General features: G+C 41.4%; 1 protein-coding gene across 4 annotated transcripts in view; it reads left to right on the forward strand.

The window, feature by feature from the left end:
- The window catches only part of rnft1 (ring finger protein, transmembrane 1), a 40687-nt gene that overhangs the window by 10173 nt on the left and 4811 nt on the right, over positions 1-25703 (forward strand). The window contains exons 1-8 of one of the 4 annotated variants that reach the window (XM_073053139.1): positions 27-129; positions 225-326; positions 3598-4085; positions 11886-11962; positions 12195-12295; positions 14527-14680; positions 21727-21885; positions 24075-24140. In XM_073053139.1, coding sequence (XP_072909240.1) covers positions 3671-4085; positions 11886-11962; positions 12195-12295; positions 14527-14680; positions 21727-21885; positions 24075-24140 — 972 coding nt within the window. In that variant the 5' untranslated portion in view covers positions 27-129; positions 225-326; positions 3598-3670. The other 3 variants (XM_073053136.1, XM_073053138.1, XM_073053137.1) reach the window with 3 other exon arrangements.

Below are 25703 nucleotides of genomic sequence, written 5' to 3' on the forward strand. Positions count from 1 at the left end.
CTTTAACCCATGACTTCCTCCCAGACGGGTTTGTAACCGTGGCCGAGGAAATGGCTGCTGGGGGTTGAGGTAGGCGGGGAGTGGGCGTTGGGCTCTTTCCAGCATGAAACTCCGGCCTCACAATGACAGGTATTACCGGGGAAAGATCTTCTGGGTGGGGGGAAGTAACCGTTCGGCACTTTGCACACACTTTTCGTTTGTTTTGTTGTGTGGGGATCGTCCAGGTTTAAGTGATGTGGCTGTTGAAGATGTTTAACGGAAGACTTGGATATCAGAGGCTGGCTGTTCCACTGAAGTCCATGGCCGCAGTTTGATAAAGCAGAGCCGTGAGTCTTGTTTTCACGCCCTACCCCACACGCTGTTTCAGTCTTGCACTTTCCTTCAAAGTCCTAAGAAAACCGCCTTTGGAACTTTCCAGTCTGTTTCCAGTGTTTCTGTAGGCAATGAACTCCACATCATAACCAGTTTCATATGTTTTAAAATTCATTTTCTCCCTCCCCATCCGTGCACCGGTGAACAGTACTCTATACTACAAGCATGGTCTAATCTGTTGTATACACCTATAGCATGATGTCCCATCTCTTATACTCGGTCCCTCGGCCTGTCAAAACTACCTTTACTCTATTATCGATCTCTTTGAATTCGTTGCCCTGGCTCAATATCTGTAAATGGAAGTGCCTTTATGTACTTTATTTAAAGTTGTTATAAGTTGAACATCCCGTTGCAGCTTCTGTCATCTGCCTTTCCTCCAAGGGGAACCAGACCATGTTTTCCATTGTAACTGTGTATCTGAAATTTGCCTCATCCGAGAATCATTAGAGTAGCATCCCCTCACGATATACGAAAACTACAGTGAACTGTCAGGTCGGCAGAGAAAAAAAATCATTGGCTGGTGTTTACCATCACTGCAGGACTTGTCTGTGGTCAAGACAAAAAAGTAGACGGGAAAAATCATGAAGCTACCCATCCTGCTAACTGCCTTTTCCAAATGCTGTCCTCTGGAAGGTACCATAGTGCTATTAAAACAAAATACATCTTAAATTTCTTCCTCCAGACAGTTAATCTGATCAACCCACTATCTATTCCTCAGTCACTGTACTGTTAACACTTTAAACCAGTTTTTAATAATGTTTACATTGTAAATACATGCTGATATTTATATGTATGCACATTTTATTCCATATCTTTCTTTAACCTCTTATATGATTCTTTATTCTTTAGAATTATTGAATTTTTTTTTTGTTGCATGTCATGCCAATGCACCACAGCAAATTTCTTACATGTAAATGTATGTGGTGTATTAAGTTGATCCATTAGAACCGGGCATTGATTCTTAGCTGTTGCTGAGGAGCTCTTAGTAAAAGAGAAGGAACTCTTTTGGAGCCGCCATGGTAGCGTTGCGGTTAGCGTGACGCTATTGCAGCTCGGGGCGTCGGAGTGCTGAGGCATCTTCTAAGAATTTTGCATGCCCTCCCCGTGAAATGCGTGGGTTTTCTCCTGCTATTCTGATTTCTTCCCACACACATACTACCCCTCATACAAACTCTTCTCCCTCCTGCCATCTGGGAAAAGGCACCAGAGCATTTGGGCTCTCGCAACCAGACTATGTAACAGTTTCTTCCCCAAGCCATCAGACTCCTCAATACCCAGAGACTGGACTGACACCAACTTACTGCCTTCTACTGTGCCTATTGTCTTGTTCATTATTTATTGTAATGCCTGCAATATTTTGTGCACTTTATGCAGTCCTGGGTAGGTCTGTAGTCTAGTGTAGTTTTTTTTTCTCTGTGTTGTTTTTACGTAGTTCAATGTAGTTCTTGTACTGTTTCATGCAGCACCACGGTCCTGAAAAACGTTGTCTCGTTGTTACTGTGTACTGTGCCAGCAGTTATGGTCAAAATGACAATAAAAAGTGACTTGACTTGAGTCCAAAAACGTACTGGTTAGTAAGTTAATTGGTCTTGTGATTAGGTTGGGGTTAAATTGGGTATTGTTGGGAGATGTGGCTCCTTCTGAACTATATCTCCACAAATAAAATAAAAAAATAAACAAACTCAGCTACAATAGGCTGTGTAGCTGGTGAGCTAGTTTGATTGGTGAACACTGATCTGCAGAACATTGAAGTGAGCATAGCAGGCTCCCCCATCTATAAATAACAAAATGATTTTTGAAGTAAGCACTTAATTTATTTTTGGTAATTACTGGTCTTCTACTCGAGTGAGGTGAAATTGTCTATTTTGAGCCAAAGCATAAAAAAGCTTTATGGTTTTATTAAAAACAACTAAATGGATTAATATTGTACATGAGAGCACAGTTTTACTTTGATAGGACATCTGTAATTGGAGAGTCATAGAATTGTAAAGTGCAGAAATGGGCCCTTTTTACCGACCTTGTTCATACCAACCATGTTGCCCATCTACAGGTTGTCTCATTTTCCTGCATTAGGTTCTTGTCCATTTATGCCTTTTTTTCCCCTAGTTATCTGTCTAAGTGTTGTAATTGTCTCTGCTTCTACCACCTCCTGGAAGTTGTTTCAGACATTCACCACCCTATGTGCGTGTGGGGGGGGGGGGGGAAGGGGAGGATGGGGTGTGGAATTGCCCCTCAGATATCTTTTAAATACCTTCCTTCTTGCCTTAAACCCGTGCCTTCTAATTCTAGATTCTCTGTTGCTGTTATTGACGTCGAATCATCATCAACGCATGGCAAACCTATGGATAGTGTAGTTGTCCATAGGGTTTTTGTAACAAGTTACAGAAGTCAATTGCCAGGCCTTTCTTCCACGCAGATGCTGCTATGGATTCCCTGTACACTGGGAAAAAGTCTCTCACTGTCTATACTCCTTGCCCGTTATTTTATAATCTTCTATAATGTTGCATTTCAATCTCTCAAAATCCATTGAGAATAAATGTCCTTATAACTACAGTTCCCTATTCCTGACAACACGTAATTAGTGAATCTTTTCTGTACTTTCTATTGCTACCATGTCCTTTCTGTAGGTTGGCAACCAGAATTATACACAATACTCCCCGTCTAGTCTAACTAATGTGTTTTTTTTGGTCAACTACAGCATCATGTTCCATCTCTCCTACTCAGTTCCCTGGCCTACGAAGGCAAGCAAGCTGAGATCCCTCCGCACATCAGTGCTCCTAAGATCGCTGCCATTTGGGGTCTGACTAGAATATGGATAACAATAATAAAGACAACATTGAATTTTGTATCAACCTTGTGACAGACATACTAATTAGATGACTTGTCCTCTCTATGAAAGGAGAAGCCATGCCCTGGGGCATCATTCATGCTCCCTAGAAACCATTTGAAAGTGTGGGAAGATGCCAAGTAGCTGCCTTCTAGGCAGTAGTAAAGACATGAAAGGAAGTAGCTTATCTGGAGTAACACACAAAATGCTGGAGGAACTCAAAGTCAGGTAGCATCTGTGGAGGGGGGAATAAACAGTCAATGTTTTGGGCCATGACTTTTTTGTCTAGCATCTGCAGAATCTCGTGAGCATATCCAGAGTTTTTTTTCTCTCTCCAGTTAAATTGTCAAGTTTCCTGTTGCGTTAATTTCATCAATGACTTGATTTTAATTTTATAGGAGACACTCAAGCAAGAGCTTTGAAACTCTGCACAGGCTGGGGTTCCAGGACAGTCAGTCAGTAGGATCTGAAATGCAGGAGGAATTCGTCACTGTGCACACTGGTACCAGCCAACCCCACATGCAGCCACAAACTGGAACAGCAGGGGAAAGTGCAGTTTCGCATCCTGAGTTGTTTGTTGGGACTCCAGAGAGTGGGTCGCGCCCTTCCAAAGAATTTGTTCAAGTTCAGATGGATGTGCCTGAAGAAACGAGCAGGCGACTTGGAACAGGATCCCAGAATGCAAGAACTTCCCATTCACATTTGTACTCAGACTTGCATTCTCATGCTAGGGCGGAGAGGCCTGCGGGAGAGAGATCGGAACTGGATGAAAGGGAAGCCAACTCAAGCTCAATCTCAGAACTTCGGTACATCTTTCTCTGGCTTCAGAAGAGTCTCCCATATATTATCATCATTTGTGCCAAACTGATTTTTCAGCATGCTTTAGGTATGAGAAATATTTCATGAGCTTCTAACTATTGTTTTTAGAAAAAAATGAATGCAACATTGATTTTTTTTTTAAAAATTGCAGCCCTGAGATTCTAAGTATTGTCCCATAACTCCTCTGGTGGGTTGTAATTTTTGTAGGGACTCCCAGAGTTTTCAGTTTTTGTTTAATCAAATTTTTTTTGAGTCCACAGTTATAACTAATGATTAAATTGGGCCTCCTCGACTATTAGAGAAAAGTTCTGTTGGAGGAACAGCTGGTTGAACAGCATTTCTGAGGGGAAAGTACAGTTGCTGATCCAAAGTACTTAATGAAGTGGTCATTGAGTATAGGACTAAACAGTTTGTGGTGGATAAGAAGCAGGAGTAGGGCAGTTGGCTCTTTGAGCCTGCATGTCATTCAATAACATAGTGTCTGATCCCATCATGTCTTCAATACAATTGTCCGATTCTGCTTCCTGTACTGATGTGTGATTCCTTTCTGGTTTGAATATCTTTTAGTTTTCACTTTGCCAGCATTCAGTGAGTGTCCCTCCTTATTTCACTGTCTGTCTCTTTAGTGTCAGTGTAAAGGTGTTACTAAACTGTAGTGTTCAGGATTTTGCTGATTGCTTCAAGAACTAATGGTTGAAGGGAAGTTGCTATTCTTGAACCTGGTGGTGTGGGACTTAATGCTTCAGTATCTCCTGCCTAATGGTAGATGTGAGAAGATGGCATGGCCCAGATTGCAGGGATCTTTGGACATTGCCTTCTTGAGGCAGCACCTCTTTTAATTACTATTAGAGGAGGTGAGGTGTGGCTGGGATATATTGGGCAGAGTCCACTACTCTCTGCAGTTTTTGTGTTATTGTGCATTAAATTGTCATACCAGTTTGTGATGCACCCAGTCAAGATATTTTCAACAGTATATCTGTAGAAGATTATTGGTGTTTAGTTACAAGCCAGACTTGCATAACCACTTGAGTTCATCCATGCTCTCTTTAAATGTTTGCCATTTGCCCCTTATGGCTGAGACAACTCCTCCCTCATACTATATTTGTGTCCAAAGTCAAAGTAAATTTAATATCAAAGTAGGTATATCTCACCATATACTACCTTGAGATTCATTTTCTTGTAGGCATGTACAGAAAAAAACAGTAGAATTTATGGAAAACTACATAAAGAAAGGCTGACATATGACCAGTGTGCAAAAGAAGGCAGATGTTGCAAATAAGTGATCACAATTCTGTCTCCTTTACCATAGTGCTGCGGAGGGATAGGAGCAGACAGTTTGGGAAAACATGTAATTGGGGTAGGGGGAAATATGCGATTAGGCAGGAACTTGGGAGCAGATGTTCTCGGAAATGCATGGCAGAAATGTAGCAAATGTTCAGGGATGTTCCATTGGGGCAGGGAAAGGATAGTAGGGTAAAAGACCATGGTGTACAAAGGATGTGAAAAATCTAGTTGAGAAGAAAAGAAAAGTTTATCAAAGATTCGAGAAACTAGGTACTAATGGAGTTCTACAAAATTACAAGGTTTCCAGGAAGGAGCTTAAGATTGAAATTAGGAGAGCTAAAAGGGGCCATGAGAAGGCCTTGGTGAGCAGGATTAAGGAAAACCCCAAGGCATTCTACAAGTATGTGAAGAGCAAGAGGATCAGTTATGTGAGAATAGGACCAATCGGGTGCAATAGTGAAAGTGTGTGCATGGAGTCAGAGGAGGTAGCGGAGGTACTTAATGAATACTTTGCTTCAGTGTTCACCAGGGAAAAGGACTTTGGCAATTGTGGGGATGACTTGCAGCAGACTGAAATGCTGAAACATATAGACATTAAGAAAGAGGAGGTGCTGGAGTTCTTGAAAAGTATTAAGATAGATAAATTGCCAGGTTGGGACAAGGTATAACCCGGGCTACTGTGGGAAGCGAGGGAGTAGATTGCTGAGCTAGGGATGGGAGAAGTACTGGAAGGTCAGAGGGTTGCAAATGTTGTCCCCCTGGGGCAGGGATTCAGATTTCTGGGTCATTGGGGCCTCTTTTGGGGCAGGTGTGACCTGTACAAAAAAGCGGGGAGGTTTGCTAAGGCTATTGGGGAGAGTTTAAACTAGAATTGCTGGGGGGGTGGGAACTGAAATGAAGAGGCGCAGTTGGCTCACAGAGAAAGCTTGGAGACAGGGCAAGAGGGAGGATAGGCAGGTGATAGAGAAGGGACGGACTCAGACCAGTGGTTTGAGATGTGTCTGTTTTAATGCAAGGAGTATTATGAACAAAGTGAATGAGCTTAGAGCGTGGATCAGTACTTGGAGCTATGATGTTGTGGCCATTCCAGAGACTTGGGTGGCTCGGGCAGGAATGGTTACTTAGAGTGCGAGGCTTTAGATGCTTCAGAAAAGACAGGGAGGGAGGCAAAAGAGGTGGGGCATGGCACTGCTGATCAGTGACAGTGTCACGGCTGCAGAGAAGGAGGAAGTCATGGAGGGATTGTCTACTGAGACTCTGTGGGTGGAAGTTAGGAACAGGAAGGGGTCAATAACTCTACTGGGTGTTTTTTATAGACCACCCAATAGTAACAGGGACATCGAGCAGATAGGGAGACAGATTCTGAATGGTTCAGTAATAACAGGGTTGTTCTAATGGGGGATTTAAATTTCCCAAATATCGATTGGCATCTCCCGAGAGTGAGGGGTTTAAATGGGGTGGATTTTGTTAGGTGTGTTCAGGAAGGTTTCTTGACACAATATGTAGATAAGCCTACAAGAGGAGAGGCTGTACTTAATCTGGTATTGGGAAATGAACCTGGTCAGGTGTCAGATCTCAGTGGGAGAGCATTTTGGAGATAGTGATCACAATTCATCTTCTTTACCGTAGCATTGGAGAGGGATAGGAACAGACAAGTTAGGAAAGCATTTAATTGGAGTAAGGGGAAATATGAGGCTATCAGGCAGGAACTTGGAAGCATAAATTGGAAACAGATGTTCTCAGGGAAACATGGAAGAAATGTGGCAAATGTTCAGGGGATATTTGCATGGAGCTCTGCATAGGGGTTCGTTCCAATGAGACAAGGGAAGACAGGAACAGTGGTGTACAAAGGCTGTTGTAAATCTAGTCAAGAAGAAAAGAAGAGCTTACGAAAGGTTCAAAAAAACTAGGTAATGATAGAGATCTAGAAGTTTATAAGGCTAGCAGGAAAGAGCTTAAGAAAGAAGGGGCCATGAGAAGGCCTTGGCAGATAGGATTAAGTGAGTCTTATCAAGTGTGACAGTGGAAAAGTGTTTATGGAACCAAAGGAGATCTTGGCAATTGTAGGGATGACTTACAGTGGACTGAAAAGCTTGTGCATGTAGATATTAAGAAAGAGGATGTGCTGGAGCTTTTGGAAAGCATCAAGTTAGATAAGTCACCGGGACCAAACGAGATGTACCCCAGGCTACTGTGGGAGGTGAGGGGGGAGATTGCTGAGCCTCTGGTGATGATCTTTGCATCATCAATGGGGATGGGAGAGATTCCAGAGGATTGGAGGGTTGCAGATGTTTCTCCCTTATTCAAGAAAAGGAGTAGAGATAGCCCTGGAAATTATAGACCAGTGGGTCTTACTTCAGAGGTTGGTAAGATGGAGAAGATCCTGAGAGACAGGATTTATGAACATTTGGAGAGGCATAATATGATTAGGAATAGTCAGCATGGCTTTGTTAAAGGCAGGTTGTGCCTTACGAGCCTGATTGAATTTTTTGAGGATGTGACTAAACACATTGATGAAGGTAGAACAGTAGCTGTAGTGTATATGGATTTCAGCAAGGCATTTGATAAGGAACCCTATGCAAAGCTTATTGAGAAAGTAAGGAGGCATGGGATCCAAGGAGACATTGCTATGTAGATTCAGAACTGGCTTGTCCACAGAAGGCAAAGAGTGGTTGTAGATGGTTCGTATTCTGCATGGAGGTCAGTGACCAGTGGTGTGCCTCAGGGATCTGTTCTGGGACCCCTTCTCTTCGTGATTTTTATAAATGACCTGGATGAGGAAGTGGAGGGATTGGTTAGTAAATTTGCTGATGACACAAAGGTTGGAGGTGTGAGTAGTGTGGAGGGCTGTCAGGGGTTACAGTGGGACATTGATAGGATACAAAACTGGGCTGAGAAGTGGCAGATGGAGTTCAATCCAGATAAGTGTGAAGTGGCTCATTTTGGTAGGTCAAATATGATGGCAGAATATTGTATTAATGTAAAGACTCGTGGCAGTGTGGAGGATCAGAGGGATCTTGGGGTCCGAGTCCATAGGACGCTCAAAGCTGCTGCACAGGTTGACTCTGTGGTTAAGGCAGCATACAGTGCATTGGCCTTCATCAATCATGGGATTGAGTTTAGGAGCCGAGAGGTAATGTTGCAGCTATATAGGACCTTGATCAGACCCCACTGGAGTACTGTGCTCAGTTCTGGTTGCCTCCCTACAGGAAGGATGTGGAAACCATAGAAAGGGTGCAGAGGTGATTTACAAGGATGTTGCCTGGAATGGGGAGCATGACTTATGAGAATAGGTCATAAGTCCTATAGGTCATAACTTTTCTCCTTGGAGTGACGATGATGCGAGGTGACCTGACAGAGGTGTATAAGATGATGAGAGGCACTGATCATGTGGATATCCAGAGAGTTTTTCCCAGGGATGAAATGGCTAACACAAGGGGGCATAGTTTAAAGGTGCTTAGAAGTAGGTACAAGGGGGATGTCAGAGGTGAAGTTTTTCCACAGAGTGATGGGTGCATGGAATGCACTGCCAGCGACGGTGGTGGAGGCAGATACAATAGGATCTTTTAAAAGACTCTTGGATAGGTACATGGAACTTGGAAAAATAAAGGGCTTTGTTGGAGGGAAATTCTAGGCAGTTTCTAGAGGAGGTTACATGGTCAGCACAACATTGTGGGCCAAAGGGCCTGTAATCTGCTATAGATTTCTGTGATCTATGTAAAAAATACTGAAAACATGAGTTGTAGATGCCTTGAAAGTAAGTCTACATGTTACAGAATCAGTTCAGTGTTGAGTGAAGTTATCCACTCTGGTTCAGGAACCTGATGGTTGAAGGGTCATAACTGTTCCTGAACTTGGTGTTATGGGACTTGAAGTTGCTGTGGCTCCTTCCCAGTGGTTGCAGCAAGAAGAGAGCATGGCCTGGATGGTGGGGTCCTTGATGATGGACACTGCTTTCTTTAGGCGGCATTCCTTGTAAATGTGCTCACTGTTGGGGAGGGGCTTGTTTGTGATGGACTAGGCTGTTTCCACCCGTTCCTATAACCAGGGCCTTTATATTCAGAGCCCTGGTCAAAGTGTTATTCTCTACTCAGGAAAGCAGTAGAGGCCACCTTATTAAATTAATTTAAGACAATTGAATAGGTTTTTTTTTTTGCTTAGCAAGGCAATTAAGGGTTACTGGGGAAAGGCAGGTAGGTAGAGCTGAGTCCGTGGCTAGATCAGCCATGATCTTATTGAGTGGAAGAGCAGACTCGATAGGTCAGATAGTTGTCTCCTGCTCCTAGTTCTTAGGTTCTTATGCAACACAGAAGCAGGCCCTTTAGCCCGAAGTGTCCATGTTGGCCAAGGTGCCGATTTAACTTGGTCCTTTTTAATCTTCATTTGGCTTGTATCTTCCTAACCACTTTCTCTGTATGAACATGTCCAAATGTCTTTTAACAGTTCTAATTGTATGCACCTGTACCACTTCCTCTGGCAGCTCATTATGTAGGAGAAAAGCTTGCTTCTCAGAACCCCTTTAAATGTTTCCCCTCGCCTTAAACCTATATCATCTCGTGTTAGATCCTGCTACACAGTGAAAAATACTGTGCTATCTACTTCAGAATCCATGCTGTCACTATCTGTCCAAATGAAGAATTCTCTCATTATGGTTGCTCTTTCCCAAGAGGATTTGAACAACACGACTGCTAATTAATCCTTTCTCATTAGACAACACTGAATCTAAGAGGATCTATTCCCTAATTGGTTCCACCACTAGAGCACTGGTCTATTAGTCAAGAAAGTCATCCTATTGGCACTCCAGGAATTCATTCTCTACAGTATTATCACGAACTTGACGAGTCCAATGCAATACACAAAATGCTGGATGAATTCTATAGATCAGGCAGCACCTATGGAAGGGAATAAACAGTTGACATTTCGGGCCGAGACCCTTCATCAGGACTGGAAAAGGATTAAAAGGTTAGGCAGAGGGGAAGGTGTGCAGGCTGGCAGATGCTAGGTGAAACCAGGTGAGGGGGAAGGGGGTATGAAGGAAGAAGCTGGGAGGTGATGGGTAGAAAAGGTAAAGGACTAAAGAAGGAATCTGACAGGAGAAGAGTGTGGATGTGAGGGAAAGGGTGGGGGGAGATCAGAGGGAGGTGATAGGCAGGTGAGGAGGAAAGAAGTGCTTAGTGTGAAACAGAATGGGGAAATAGAAAAGATGAGGAGGGCGGGAGAAATTATCAGAAGCTGGAGAAATCAATATTCATGCTGTCAGGTCGGAGACTATCCAGACAAAATGAGATGTTGTTCCTACCTGAGTGTGGCCTTATCGTTGTGGTAGGGGAGTTCATGGGCTGACATGTCGGAATGGGAGTGGGAAGTAGAATTAAAATGGGTGGCACTGTGAAATCCTGCCCTTTGTAGCGTCCAAGTCACCCTTGAGAATCTCCCTGCTTGGTGACTTTAATTGCTTGAGTTTGATTGTTTATAACAATATTTAGTATTTAGTAAAAAGTGCAATTTACATCAGTTGGCTGGCTGCTCACAGCATTCTATATATTTTTGTATTAAGCATAACATCGCCATGTTCTTGGGCTACTATTTTAACTTGTAGTTAATGAGTCTTTCAGTTGTAGAAGCACTTTTTTTTGCCCCAATGTATGAACAGTTGGATGACCAGAGCAAAGCATAAAATGCTGCTGGAACTGAACAGGATTAATTAAGGTTGTTGATATGAAAAATAAATATTGGACAGGTCACTTGGAAGTATTTCCCTTGAATAGTGTCACATATATCCCCCAGTGCCACACAGACAGAGCAGTGGTTTACTATAAATACATGTATAATACTCGGTGGCCACTTCATTTGGTACCTGTACACCTGCTTGTTCATGCAAATATCTAATCAGCCAATCATGTGGTAGCAACTCGGTGCATAAAAGCACACAGATGTCATCAAGAGGTTCAGTTGTTGTTCAGACCAAACGTCAGAATGGGAAGAAATGTGATCTAAGTGACTTTGACCATGGAATGATTGTTGGTGCTGACAGGGTGATCCCAGAAACTGCTGATCTGCTGGGATTTTCACGCACAACAGTCTCTAGAATTTACAGAGAATGGTGCGAAAAACAAAAAACATACAATGAGTAGGAGTTCTGTAGGTGAAAATGTCTTGTTAATGAGAGAGGTCAGCGAGAATGGCCAGTCAGGTTCAAGCTGACAGGAACTCAAATAACCACATGTTACAACAGTGGTGTGCAAAGAGTGTCTCTGAATGAACAACATGTCAAACCATGAATTTGATGGGTTACAGCAGTAGAAAGCCACAACCATACACTCAATGGCCACTTTATCAGGTGCAGGGGTGCCTAATAAAGGGGCCACTGAATCCTGAAGGAGGGTTTCAGCCATTCATCTCCATACAGTGGTGCTAGAAAGTTTGTGAACCCTGTTGAATTTTCTCTGTTTCAGTATAAATATGGCCTAAAATGTGATCGGATCTTCACGCAAATCCTAAAAATAGATGAAGAGAACCCAATTAAATAAATAACACAAAAAATTATACTTGTTCACTTATTTACTGTTATTTGTTCTGTTAGGTATTGCAGTTGGTGTTGGATTGTGGATAACTTTCCTGTATGCAAACAGGATAATTATAAATCAAGTCTTCCTGCAGGTAGGTTGCTTTATATTTAAAATTGTTTCCACCTCTTAACTTCCTTTTGCCTCTGAATGTATCACCGTATTCCAAAGTTAATCTGCATAAGTTGTCATTATTCATTTATCCCTAATTCCCTTCTTAGTTACCTAGCAAATACACTCAAATTTCAGAGAAATTGATGACTGATGATATTCTTGAACTGTGCTGGTTCAAACTGAATGTGACTATTCTGCATGTTTTATTTCAGGAGCGCCGCTCTATATTACAGTGTGGCTGGTTGCTTGGATTTCTAACAGCCTCTACCCTTCTCCTCTACGACACTTTCCAGTCCCAGTCACTCTTCTACTGGTATGTTTTATAAAAATTAGAACAAGAAAAAGGCTGGAGACATCTTTGCACTTGTGTGGGTAGCAGATACAAAGCAATTTTCTTGTTTGCATTTCGGATTCTGATTTCTTTATCACATGCACATCAAAACATACAGTGAAATGTGTCATTTGCATCAACATCAAGACACCCAAGGACGTGTTTTAACAACCAGCACACCACATTCTGGTGCCATTGTAGCATGTCCACAATGTTCAACACAACACAAGCAGCAAAAAACAGCAACAACGGAACTGAACAAGACAAGTTTCCCACTTCCTCAAATCCAAATGCCACCAGCCGCAGGACAGGCCACCTCTGGGATAGGCAATAGCAACACCTTCCCCACAATTATTCTAAACATTGGTGCTCCAAGTCCTCAGACCCCTACTCTTTTCCCTATACACTCATGACAGCATGGCCAGATCCTGCTCTAACTCCATGTACAAGTTTGCGGATGATACCACTGTCGTGGGCCGAACGCTTTAATAATGATGAATTGGAATATAGGAAGGAGATGGAGAGCTCACTAACATGGTGTCATGACACCAGCCTTTCCCTCAGTGTCAGCAAAACAAAAGAATTGGTTATTTACTTCATGGTGGGGGGTGTGACACATGCTTCTGTCTACACCAATGGTGTTGAGGTTGAGTGGGATGAGAGCTTGAAAGTTCCTGGAAGTAAACGTCACCAATAGCCATTCCTGGTCCAACCACATAGATGTCATGACCAATGCATCTACTTCCTCAATATATTGTATCTGTACACTTGTAATGCTACTGTGACGCTATAATTTCCTTTGGGATCATTAAAGTGTCTATCTTTATTACATGTGTACACCTTGTTAATGTAAATATCTAATCAGTCAATCATGTGGTAGTAGTTGAATATATAAAAGCACTCAGACTGGTCAAGAGGTTCAGTTGTTGTTCAGACCAAATATCAGAATAGGGAAGAAATGTGATCCAAGTGAGTATGACCATGGAATGATTGGTGCTGCCGGACAGGGTGGTTTGAGTAACTAACTTAGCTAACAGTTTCAAACAATTCCGAGATCAGCACTGCTCAGTCTTCTAGTTATTTCTGTTCCTATTTCAAATCGGTGAGCTCTTACAGTCATGATTCAAACCCAAACTTTTGCTGATGTCATTTCACATCCATTAACACCGTTCAACTGCAGCTCTGCAGTGTTTATGACCTCCCACCGATCTCAGTCACAATGGATGAATCACAGGTTTTTGATCCTCACCATGCTAACAAATGGGACATGGAGAATTTTGTTCCTTTCAATTAAAAAAACGTATTTATCATTCATATCTAAACAATATCTATTCATAACCTTTGGTGCCAAATATAATTTCATTTTGAGTACAGGAATAGGCCATTCAACCCTCAGGCTAGGTGTGATATGTTATCAGATCACATATGACATGCACTTTATGCAAATATTTAATCAGCCAACTATGTGACAGCAACACCATGCATAAAAGCATATTCTGTTGTTGTTCAGACCAAACATCAGAATGGGGAAGAAATGAGATCTAAGTGACTTTGACCTGTGTAATGATTGTTGGTGCCAAACAAGGTGGTTTGAATGCCTCAAACTGCTGATCTGGGATTTTCACACACAGCAGTCTCTGCAGTTCACTGGGATTAGTGTGAGAAACAAAAAAAAATCAAGTGACTGGCAGTTCTGTGGGTGAAGATGCCTTGTTAATAAGAGGTCAGAGGAGAATGGCCAGACTAGTTCAAGCTGACTGGAAGGCTACAGTAGCCCAAGTAATCAAGTATTACAACAGTGATGTGCAGAAGAGCATCTCTGAATACACAACACATTAAATCTTGAAGTGGCAGTGCTACAGCAGCAAAGACCACAGCAGGTTTCACTCCTGTACCGAATAAAGTAGCATTGAAAACTGTCCCAGGGCAAAATAAAATTGCTTGGGGGTTAGCTATGAGAATATTAGCCAAGATTGCTGATAACAGCTTCTTCATGCTTAGAGGGAACCTAATATGATATTTCATTAATTTTTAAAAAACAACCCAAAGGCAATAGATTGCAAGAACTTTGACATACTGAATTGGTGACTTGATTGGATTCATTCCTGTTACAAACAACTAAATTATTCTTTCGACTGTTTTAGTTATTCCTCTAAGTTCAGTGTGAATGGTATTTGAGAAATCTTAAACTTATTTCTTCTTTCCTTTTGCAGTTTAATCTTTATTCATCCCTCTGTTGATCCTATTGGATTTTGGGATGCATTGTGGATCGTGGGAACTGCAGACTTCATATTGAAGTTTCTTTCTATGGGATTCAAGTGCCTTGTCCTATTAATGCCTTCATCGCTGATGTCATTCAAATTGAGGGTAGGTGTACTAGTTTCAGGTAGTTCAGAGTCTGAATTTTAAAGTTGGCAACTTTTCTGTGTAAGTTTTAAATTCTTCCATTTAAATTTTTCATGCAAAGATGTTTGGAGGAGGTGATGGCAGCAGGCACAGTAACATCATTTAAGAGGTAACAGGAAGAGTATTCGGTCAAAGCATAGGGACTTCTCCCCTTCCTTTCCAAGCCTTAAAAATGTCGACTATCTATTCACTTCCATTGATGCCCTCCAACGATCACGGAAGAAGAAGAGGACATGCCCACAATACTAACGCAAGTCGACATCGATGACAGCCCATTCACCATTTAGGAATTGAAGAAGGCTAAATATGCACTCAAACAGGGCAGGAGCGCTGGACCAGATGGGATACCACCAGATGTCCTTAAGAACTGTGACCTGGACAACATCTTGCTGGACATATGTAATACGGCACTGATGAAAGGCAACAAACCAGAACAGTGGTCACTCTCAAACATCATCCCTGTCCCCAAGTCTGGATCCCTCACAAAGATGGATAACTACTGCAGTATCAGATGACCTGCATCTTGATGCTCTTAAACAGGATTCACACCGCTATCATCCCTAAGCTGAGAGTCAATCAGAATGGTTTTCAGCAGAAGCGCACAACAGTAATGCAAATACTTGCTCTCCGTAGAATCATTGAGGAAGTCAAGAAGAACAACCTATCAGCCGTGCTTATTTTCATCGATTTTCACAAAGCTTTTGACTCCATTCACCGAGGTAAAATGCTGAAGATCCTGAAAGCTTATGGAGTCCCAGACCATCTACTGAGAGCAATAGAGTCCAGCTATACCAAGACCATGGCGAAAGTTGTATCACCAGATGGAGAAACAGCAGTGTTCCAGCTCCTAGGTGGCGTGCTGCAAGGAGACACTCTGGCACCCTACGTCTTTATATTCGTCCTTGATTACACTCTACGTCAAGCTACCAAAGATCATGACAAGCTTGGTTTTACCGTAAAACCAGGACAAACCAAAAGGGTCAAACCAGTTACGCTCATAGATCTTGATTTTGCAGATGGCATAGTCCTGCTCTCTGACCAGATGGAGGAAGCACAGCAGCTACTGACAAAATTGGAAATTGAGTTCAACAAAGTTGGACTTCACCTAAATGCTAAAAGGACAGAGTACATGGCATTCAACTTTGTCGAAGGTACTCTCAAGACGGTAAAGAATGATGCCATTAAGAGAGTCTTAGATTACAAGTACCTCAGGTCAAGAATGATGAGTTTGGAGAAGGGCATAAAGATACGGAAGGAGCTGACGTGGAAGGCAATGGACGACATGAAGGAAATCTGGAGGTTGAACCTGATCAGAGGGCTCAAAAAGAGGATCTTCATAGCAGTCATAGAGTCCATTCTCACATACGGTTGCGAGACGTGAATACTCACCAAGACCATGCAAGAGTCACTAGATGGTTGCTATACACGAATGCTCGGGATGGCTCTTGACGTGAGTTGGTAACAGCACATGACGAACGTCGAGCTCTATGATAACCTACCGATGCTCACTACTAAAATTGAGGCGAGAAGACTGCAACTAGCGGGGCAACTGTCTACGCCACCCTGAGCTCCCTGCCAGCTTAGTCATCTCATGGGAGCCCAAGCACGGGAGGAACAACCCTGGGCACCCTCCCAAGACTATGGTCGTCACGCTCCTAGAGGATAGCGGTGCAGATAATGTAGATAAACTGAACACACTGATGAGGGAGAGGGAGGAGTGGAGAGTCCATCATTGTGCCCAATGCCAGTCCCCTAGGCCTGAGTCGACGTAGTAGTTATAGTAGTCCATCGAAGCTGCCCGGCCTGCTGAGTTCCTCCAGCATTTTGTGTGTGTTGCTTTGGATCTCCAGCATCTGCAGATTTTCTTATGATTGTTATTCTACTACTATACTGTGAGGTCTCTTCAAGGAAAGTCTACCCTGAAGAAGTTTAAATCCTCCTGTCTGACTTCTCCCTTTCCTTTCCAGTCCTGAAGAAGGGTCTCGACCCAAAATGTCAACTGTTTACTTTTTTCCATAAGATGCTGCCTGGCCTGCTGAGTTCTTTCAACATTTTGTGTGTATTGCAAAGCATTGGGAGATGTGGGATTATTAGAAGTATGATTAGCATAAATGCAGGAGAACGAGGGTCCTATTTCTGTGCTGTGTAACTTTATTTTTCTAGGTATCGGGATAGGTTGCATTTGCAGTAATTGCAAGGGAATGATGCGGAGGTGATAGGCTGTTTACTGCATTGCATCAGACTTATTCCTGGCTCTGTTCTCTGCCATCTCAGGCTCACTTCCAACAGACCTCATCAGATCATTCACTTTCTTCTGTATCTCTTTCCGCCAACTTTACAATTTTATCCTGAAAGTCAAGTGATAAACAGCTTCTCATTGACTTTGGCTAGATCATTCGCCACTGAATTTCAAGCTTGCCCCACTAGTTATTGATCCACTTGTCACGGTGAATAAGTTTTCACTCTTTATTCAATCAAAATCTTTCATCATATTAATGGCCTCTTATGAAATGTCCTTTGACCACTTTAACTGATCTAGGGTGAACAGTGACTGGTCCTCGTAACTATAGTGAATTTTACCCTGGCACTAGCCTATCCACCATTGAGGATGTACTCAAAATCCCTCAAGAAGCAGGCATCCATCATTAGGCACCCTTGCCATCCAGGAAATGCCCTCTTCTCATTACTATTATCAAGGAAGAGGTGCAGGAGCCTGAAGACCCACGCTCAACGTTTTAGAAACACAAGTACAAGAAAATCTGCAGATGTTGGAAATCCAAAGCAACACACAAAATGGTGGAGGAACTCAGCAGGCCAGGCAGCATCTGTGGGAAAAGAGTGAACAGTTTACACTTTGGGCCAAGACTCTTCGTCAGTTCTTAATGAAGGGTATCGGCCTGAAATGTCAACTGTTTACTCTTTTCCTTAAATGCTTCCCGGCTCCCTAAGTTCCTACACCATTTTGTTTGTGTTTCTCAACTTTTTAAGAGCAACTTCTTCCCCTATGCCCTCAGATCTCTGTATAGTCCATAAACAAATGACTGCTACCTCACTATTTTACTGACTTTATGCACTACATTTTTATGTCTTCTTATAAATTAGAATAATTTTTTAATGTATTGGAATGTACTGCTGCCACAAAACAGTAAATTTCACGGCATATGTCCGTGAAAATAAACCTGATTTTGATTCTCTGAATCTCTACTTGTGCTCAAAGGTACTCGGTGACTTCACAATGCAAGCCTTCAAATGTGAATTTGTTTGGATTGTTATGTCACAAGTGAGGCTGTAGAACAGAAGCTGGTGTTAAGTCTCAAGTGTTCACACCACAGCTACCACAATGTTTCCCAAAGACTTTGTCAGCTTATTTGTGACACTGTTTGTGCTACAGCTGAGTCTGATATTTATGTTCCACTGTTTAGCCTTATCATTCAAGAGTGAGAAAATTGCTTGGCAACCTCTGGCATGTGGCAATTTAGGGAGCAGTTGGCTTTTAAATGTTTCCACCTTTATACAGGTAACTTACAGAAAAAAACCTACGTAAGTAAACGGGCATAGATAAAGTGGACAGTCAGAGACTTTTTTCGGGGTGGAATTGGCTAATACAAAGGGGCATAATTTGGACTGTTGGGGGGAGGGATCTCAGAAATTAGTGATTTTTAGAGTGATAAGTGCATGGAACACCCTGCCAGGAGTAGTAGTCGAGGCCAATACATTAGGAACATGTGAAAGACTCTTAGATTTGTAAATTTCTACAGATGTAATATGGATAGCATTCTAACTGGCTGCATCACTGTCTGGTATGAGGGGGGGGGGCTCAAAATAAGCTGCAAAGTTGTAAGCTTAGTCAGCTCCATCATGGGTACTAGCTGCTTGAAAAGGTGGCATCCTTCATTAAGGACTCCCATCACCCAGGTCATGCCTTGCTCTCATTGCTATCATCAGGTAGGAGGTACAGAAGGGTGAAGGCAGACACTCAATGATTCAGGACCAGCTTCTTCCCCCTGCCAACTTTCTGAATGGACATTGAGCCCATGAAACACTACCTCACACTATTTTATTTCTATTTTTATACTAATTTAACTTTTTTACTGTATTTCAATTTTCCAGTATTACTATGTTTTGTACTGTTGCCAAAAGATGACAAATTTCACAACATATGCCCGTGATATTAAATCTGATTCTGATAGGCACATGAATGAAAGGAAAATGGAGGGTAATGTGGGAGGGGAGGGTTAGGTTGATCTTAGGGTAGGTTAAAAGGTCAGCACAATATCATGGGCTGAAGGGTCTGTGCTGTATTGTTCTGTGTTTACAGCAGTTTATAAAATATCTTGTGTCCTTCAGTTCATAGCAGAAATTTTTTTTAAAAAGTGGATGATTATTACCAAGATGTTTCCAGTACCATGGCTTTCAGACCAGAAAAAAAATCTAGCTTGACTGAAATTGGCATTTCAAGCAGAAGATTTGAGAGATATTTTTATTATGTTAAGGTGGAGAAGTCAGGTTATTAGGTGTCCGTTAAGTTTGGTCCATTTTAAGAATTCCTTTATCTCTCTAATTATTTTTGGTTGCTGATCTATTGTGCAAACAATGCATTTGTACTTGTCACAGATATACTCCACATTCTGAATTTTTGATTTAGAATGGTTTTGATTCGTAATTGGTTTAGTAGTCGGAGCAGAGGTTGAGGGTTGTTTCTCAGGCTGGAGGCCTGTGTCTAGTGGTGTGCCACAGGAGTCATGCTGCGGATGTTGTATGTTTGATTTGGATGTGAACGCTCAAGGCGTGGGTAGTGAGCTTGTGGATGATACTAAAACAGATGGTGTTGTAGATATTGTAGAAGGTTATGAAAAATTACATGGCTTTCATTCCAGATAAATGTGAGACATTTTGGGGGATCAAACCAGGGTAGGACTTGAGCAGTGAATGTTAGGGCCCTTGGGAGTGTTATAGAACAGAGTGCAAGTGCAGTGTTCAAAGTGCATTTATTACCAAAGTACAGATGTTATTGTATGCAACCCCAAGATACCTTTTTGGGGGTATTCTCAGTAAGTGCAAAGAAACAAAAAAGAACAAGCAAAATAATAATAAATATTGAGAATATCAGAGTCCTTGAAAGTGAGTCCATAGGTTGTGGGAACAGTCCATTGTTGATGTGGGTCTTGAGGTTCCTGTACCACCTCGTGATAGAGGGCACACCTGGATTGTGCGGACTATGAGATTGGATGCTGCTTTCCTGCGACAGCGCTCTAAGTAGATGTAGTCAATGATGGGGAGGTGACGGACCAGGCCGAAAGCAGCGACACAGGGAGATAAGATGGTGAAGAAGGCATTTGGCACATTAGCCTTCATCAGTCAGGACACCAAATACAGGAGTTGAGAAGTTGTGCAGTTATATAAGATGTTGGTGAGGCTGCACTCAGATTGTTGCCTACAGTTTTAGGAGAGATGTTAGTAAACTAGAAAGAACGCAGAAAATATTTACCAGGATATTTCATGGATTAGGGGCCTGAGTTACAAGGAGAAATTGCGTAGATTAGGTTTTTATTCCCTGGAATGTAGAAGATAGATGAGTGATTTTTGAAAAGGTATAAAAATTCAAGAAGGGTATAGCCAGGGTGCAGGCATGTAATCATTTCCAAGGGAGGAGGTGTTAAAAATGAGAGGGCATAAATTTAAAGATTAGAGGTGAGAGATTTAAAAGGGGCATCAGGGGCCGCTTCGTCATGTAGTAGTATATTTGGAATAAACTGCAGAAACAATGGTAGAAATTGGCACTTTAGCGACATTTTAAAAAGCCATCTAGATAAGTACATGGATAGAAAAGGTTTAGAGTGCTGGAGATGGAACTAAGTCACTGGGTAACACAGTCAGCAGGGACCAGATCTAAGACTTGATGTCTGTTGTATTCTAGTTTAGGGTTAGATTTCCTGATAAATGTGCTGTACCTGTAATGAAGACATAAAACATTTTGGAATTAGATATTTAAGAATTTATATTCAATAAGCTTTGATTATTTTGTTCCTTTTGTAAAATCTAAGTATTTATTGACTGATTTTAGGGATGTGGTATTGCAGAAATGTATTGGAACATCTTAAATCTTGAGTAAATGATAACTCAAAGGAAGACCGATGGAGACTGTTAGAAAACCTTGACCCATGTAAAATTCCAAATACGATTAACAGCTAATTTATCGAATGAGTTTCCTGTTAAACATTTATTGTCACTAATATCACAATTGGCTGCTTAAAAACAAAATAAAACTATATAAAGCTGTTTCGGTAGCTTTTAAGTAATAATAAGTAATGATTTACTTACAGTAAACAATAAGTATCTTTCATCTGTGCACAATATTAAATATTTCAAACTTCCAAGTTATACTCTGTAAATGACAAGTGGATTTCAACCTACAGTATTCTGTAGCCTTAAAGGACTACTGCAGTTTGTCATACTAAAAATATATTGTAGTGGGCAATATGCAATGCGTGCTTAAACATTTAACACTGTTCACTGCAAACTGCATGAAATATCTAGTGCTGGATCATCTTATAAAATAATATTGCATGTGTCCATATTATTTTATATTTTTTTATCAGCTTTGGGAAGCAGTATGTTTCAGACTCTAGAATGGTGGGGCTTAATTACCTTTGTTTTAGCAACGAGTTTAAAAAGTCCTCCAAACTGCTCAATACATAACACGGAGAAGTGGCTACAGAAAGGTTGCAATGGGAGAGTGTCAGATCATAAATACAAGAGCTTCTGCAGATGCTGGAAATCTGGAGCAACACACAAACTATTAGAGAGGAACCCCGCAAGCCAGACATCAACTATGGAGAGAAATAAACAGTTTACATTTCAGTCCTGATGGCATGAAGCGTCAACTTTTTATTCCCCTCAGTAGGTGCTGCCTGACCTGCTGAGTTCCATCAGCAGTTTGTGTGTGTTGCTGACTGTGATGGTATCAGAATTTGATTTTGTTTTTTTTAAATTCTTTCTCCCATAAGGGTCAGTGGTACATGGTAATTGAAGAAGTGAATCAATTTCACCGCTCTCTGGTGCCCATGCCTGTTTGGTCTTGGTATCTGATTGGAAATAACGAAATAGATGGTTCTCTGATCTGGACTCTGGGTATTCTGCTAAGTTCAATCTACCTCATACTCAAGGTAAGGGAAAATATTTGCTTATTTTCTTGTGTAAAGGGAAGATAAACATTTACAAAGCAAATCTTCCAAAGTTCAAAGTAAATTTATGATCAACATAGGTATGTCACCATTTACTACCTTGAGATTCATTTCTTGCAGGCATTTACAGGAAAATAAAGAAACAAAATAGAATGTATTAATGTACTTACAGACAATATGCAAAAGGAGACAAATCAGGCAATATAATACTATAATTTAGAATATAAAGCTTTGAAAACAGTATTATAATTTAGAAGATTTCAATATTCTGGATAGTGATGAATGTAAATACCAGTTTAATCCGTTATTTGACTGAAAGTCGGATGTTGACTGTCCTTTTTAATTTTTCAGATAGAATATAGAATTTTAAACATTTCTTTATTCCAGTGAAGCCCTTTTTATGTGACCTTTGCTAATTCTAGATGCTTTCAGTCAATGGAATGTAGCCACTGTTAAATGTTAAAAATGTGACAGCCAGTTTGAATGCAGGGAGCTCCTACAGATTCCTCTGTTGGTTGAGGATTGAGGGATAATAATAGGGCAGGACACAGGCTTGCTCTCCCCCCAGTGGCCTCAGTATCTTTTACCCTAACCAAACAGTGCCTTGGTTAGGCATCTCCTCTTGGGAGTCAGTAATTTTGTCCGTTCAATGCTTCTTCATGAGGATATATGCCAAGTTTGTGGATTTAAGAATGTAAAAGGCACATAAGAAATAGGGTAGTGGGGGTCCCTAAAGATGCTGCTTTCCTATGACAGTGTTTCATATCGATGTGCTCAATAGTGGGGAGGGCTTTACCCATGACGGACTGGGCCATATCCACTACTTGTAGGATTTTTCCATTCAAGGCCTTTGGTGTTTCTGTATGAGCCTTTCAGCCCAACTGGTTGCTGTTGACCATCCACATTAGTCCTTTATGAAGATGTCCATTCATTTATCTATTTATGAATTATGTTTGCATTCGGATGAAGAGCCTTTAATTTTGTATCATTACCATTTTCCCCCACTGTTGCTGTTTAGTATTATAGTCCTGTATACCCACAGTATCTCTGCTCTTTCTTTTCCTCTCGCACTCCAGTTATTATTAACTATGTTGCCACCCTGCTTAATTGCTTTGGCCTTTCTTGTTAATTTACTGTATTTCCACTTGCCTGGACCCTTCTCATTTATGCAGCTGTTGCTGTCCTGAGTTCCCAATTTCTATAGAGCATTACAGCAAAGTACAAACCCTTCAGCCCATGAAGTTGCACCAACCATTTAACTACTCTAGGGTCAATCTAACCCTTCCCTCCTACATAGCCCTCCATCTGGCTTTCATCCATCTGCCTATCATTCAGGAATGGGACAGTGAAAGAATTGAGAGATTTAAATAAAAACCTCCTGTGAATTTCCTTATCCTTCTGTCCCCCACTTGAAGCGGTCCCAATATCTTGCATCTCTCGATATGGGTGTTTCCACACCATCTTATTCTGGCTTCTGCCCTATTTCTTTCTGGTCCTGATGAAGGGTCTCAGCTTGAAACATCAACAGTTTATTCCTCTCCATTGATGTTCCCTGACCTGCTGAGTTCCTCCAGCAATTTTGGGTGTATTACTCATAGCTTTGGTTTTCATTCCTGGTGGGTGTCTGTATTGCTGTTACTCTGTAGCTAATCAGAGCAGGTAAAGTGTAGAATCTAATACTTACCTGATCCGTCTACAGTGTAAATTCCTGGGAAAGATTTGAAACAAGAAGATAGATAAATCTAAAGACAAATAGCTATATCAAAATATTTGTCACCAGGTGTTGGCAGAGAAGAGTGAAAGTAGTTTGTTCTAATGAAACTGTTGAGTGTTGATTCAGTGACTCAGCAGTACAGCAATTAGGATGATGCCCTGACAGTTCTGCTGACAGGAATGAAGTGTATTTGACACATTCTCTGCACTGATCTCTCACAGTAGCAGAGTAGTTTAATCAGAGGGGAAGACTTGTTGCCATCTGTCTTGCCTTTTCAGCACAAAGTGTGTCTAATTCTGTGACTTGGTAACAACCAGTTCCCCACCACTTCAATCTCCTAAACGCCATTTCAAGGAACCACTTGAAATATACTAATGTCAGTTTGGGGTGAGATGGGATTGGGAGGAAAGAAATAGTTTTAAACATAGTTTTTGTGCTTTTTGTGTTTGATTTGCAGCTCCTTGGAATCTACAATTGGTGGAGTAGTTTCAGGAAGGCTTTGCAGAGTTTTTTCCGTAAACAGGTAAGTAAATATTATGAATCTTTCCTGGCCGGAAACACACACTCTTATTCCTTGTAGTGTATTTCGGGCAGCGATAATAGATATCGTTATAGTGCTGGCCAGCTGCCATCTCATGGCCACTTAGAGAACTGCAACCCGTCTTGTTTAAAAATGCCATAAATCAAAGCAGAGGAACAAACAGAAAATGCTGGAGGAACTCAGCAACCATGGACAGGAATGAACAGTCAGGTCAAAAATCTCTTGTGTTTATCAAAGCCAATGAGAAACTCAACTGACAAAACTAAACAGTCAAGTTTGTTGTTGAAGAGATGTTCACATTTTGCTTGAATCTCAAAGTCAGTCTTAACAGCATCTCGGGATTTGGTTATTAGCTTAATTACAGAGAAGGATGTTTGCTCCATCGAGTCTAATACTGCCTTTACGCCACATCATTTCAGAAAAATGAGAAGCAATGTGGACCAAATGGAGCTGTGTGGATGGATGATTATTATGGAAGGCAGTTGAGCAAGTTGAGAAATAAAATACAGAAGAGATGCTGAATATCATAAACAGCAATATTGAGTAAAAAATAATGTTATATTGTAAATTCTTAAACAGTAGTTGGGCCACAACAAGACATTTGCATTCAGTTATACTCAGCACACTTACAGGATGGATGGAAAGTCCCCAATGAGAAACACAAGATTGGCCATTTCCATGCAGCGCTTAGGTTTCCTTTCAATGAGATGACGACTGATCCATTACACCTCTGCTACTTTGTTGTACTAACCCTGATTTCCTTAGTGGGTAAAGATCTTAGTGATTTCTATATACTCAGCAACTGACCAACCACAAGCCTTTTGGTTAGGTTTACAGTAATAGTTCCAGTAATGTTTCAGTTACAAGGATCTGCGGTTCTTTTTGGAGCTTGAAAAATAACTAATTTAGTACCTAACATTTTGAACAGCAACAATCTTCCAAATTATCTGAACTTTTAGCACTGGATTCAAATTTAAAATGATTGGCTAACAATCCAGATTCATGACCACACGAATGAATCTGCAGATTCTGGCCTGCTGAGTTCTGCCAGCATTTTGTGTATTTTAGATTCATGACCAGCCTTTTTAAAAAAAAAAATTTGTAATTCTTTATGAAGTTGTGGAGTTGCAGTTGTATTTGCTTTCAGAAAGAAATTGGATGGGAACTTGTACTGAATGGGAAAAGAGCAGGTTGTTGGGACTAGTTGAAATACTGGATAGTTGAGGTTCCGGTGACGTCATCGTCGAGAATGGCAGCTTAAGTCACAAGCTCCTCCGGAAAAACACGTGTTAAGCCCCGTTATCCCATCAAATATAATATTTTTCGAAAAATATTTGAACTGAAAAGAGGAGCAAGAATGGGGAGAAAAAATGGAAATAAAAAAAGCGACACTGCGGAGCCTGCGTCCGAGAGGAGTGCAGCGAGCGGCTCTCCGACCCGACCACGTGCGAGCGAGGCGGCCGCTGGGCCTCGTTCAGACGAAGCGGCGAATATCTTCGAAATCCTGAAAGAAATAATGGAGGTCCAGAAAGATATAAAGCAGCA

Source organism: Hemitrygon akajei, chromosome 8 (assembly GCF_048418815.1).
Source record: "Hemitrygon akajei chromosome 8, sHemAka1.3, whole genome shotgun sequence".
Lineage (NCBI taxonomy): Eukaryota > Metazoa > Chordata > Chondrichthyes > Myliobatiformes > Dasyatidae > Hemitrygon > Hemitrygon akajei.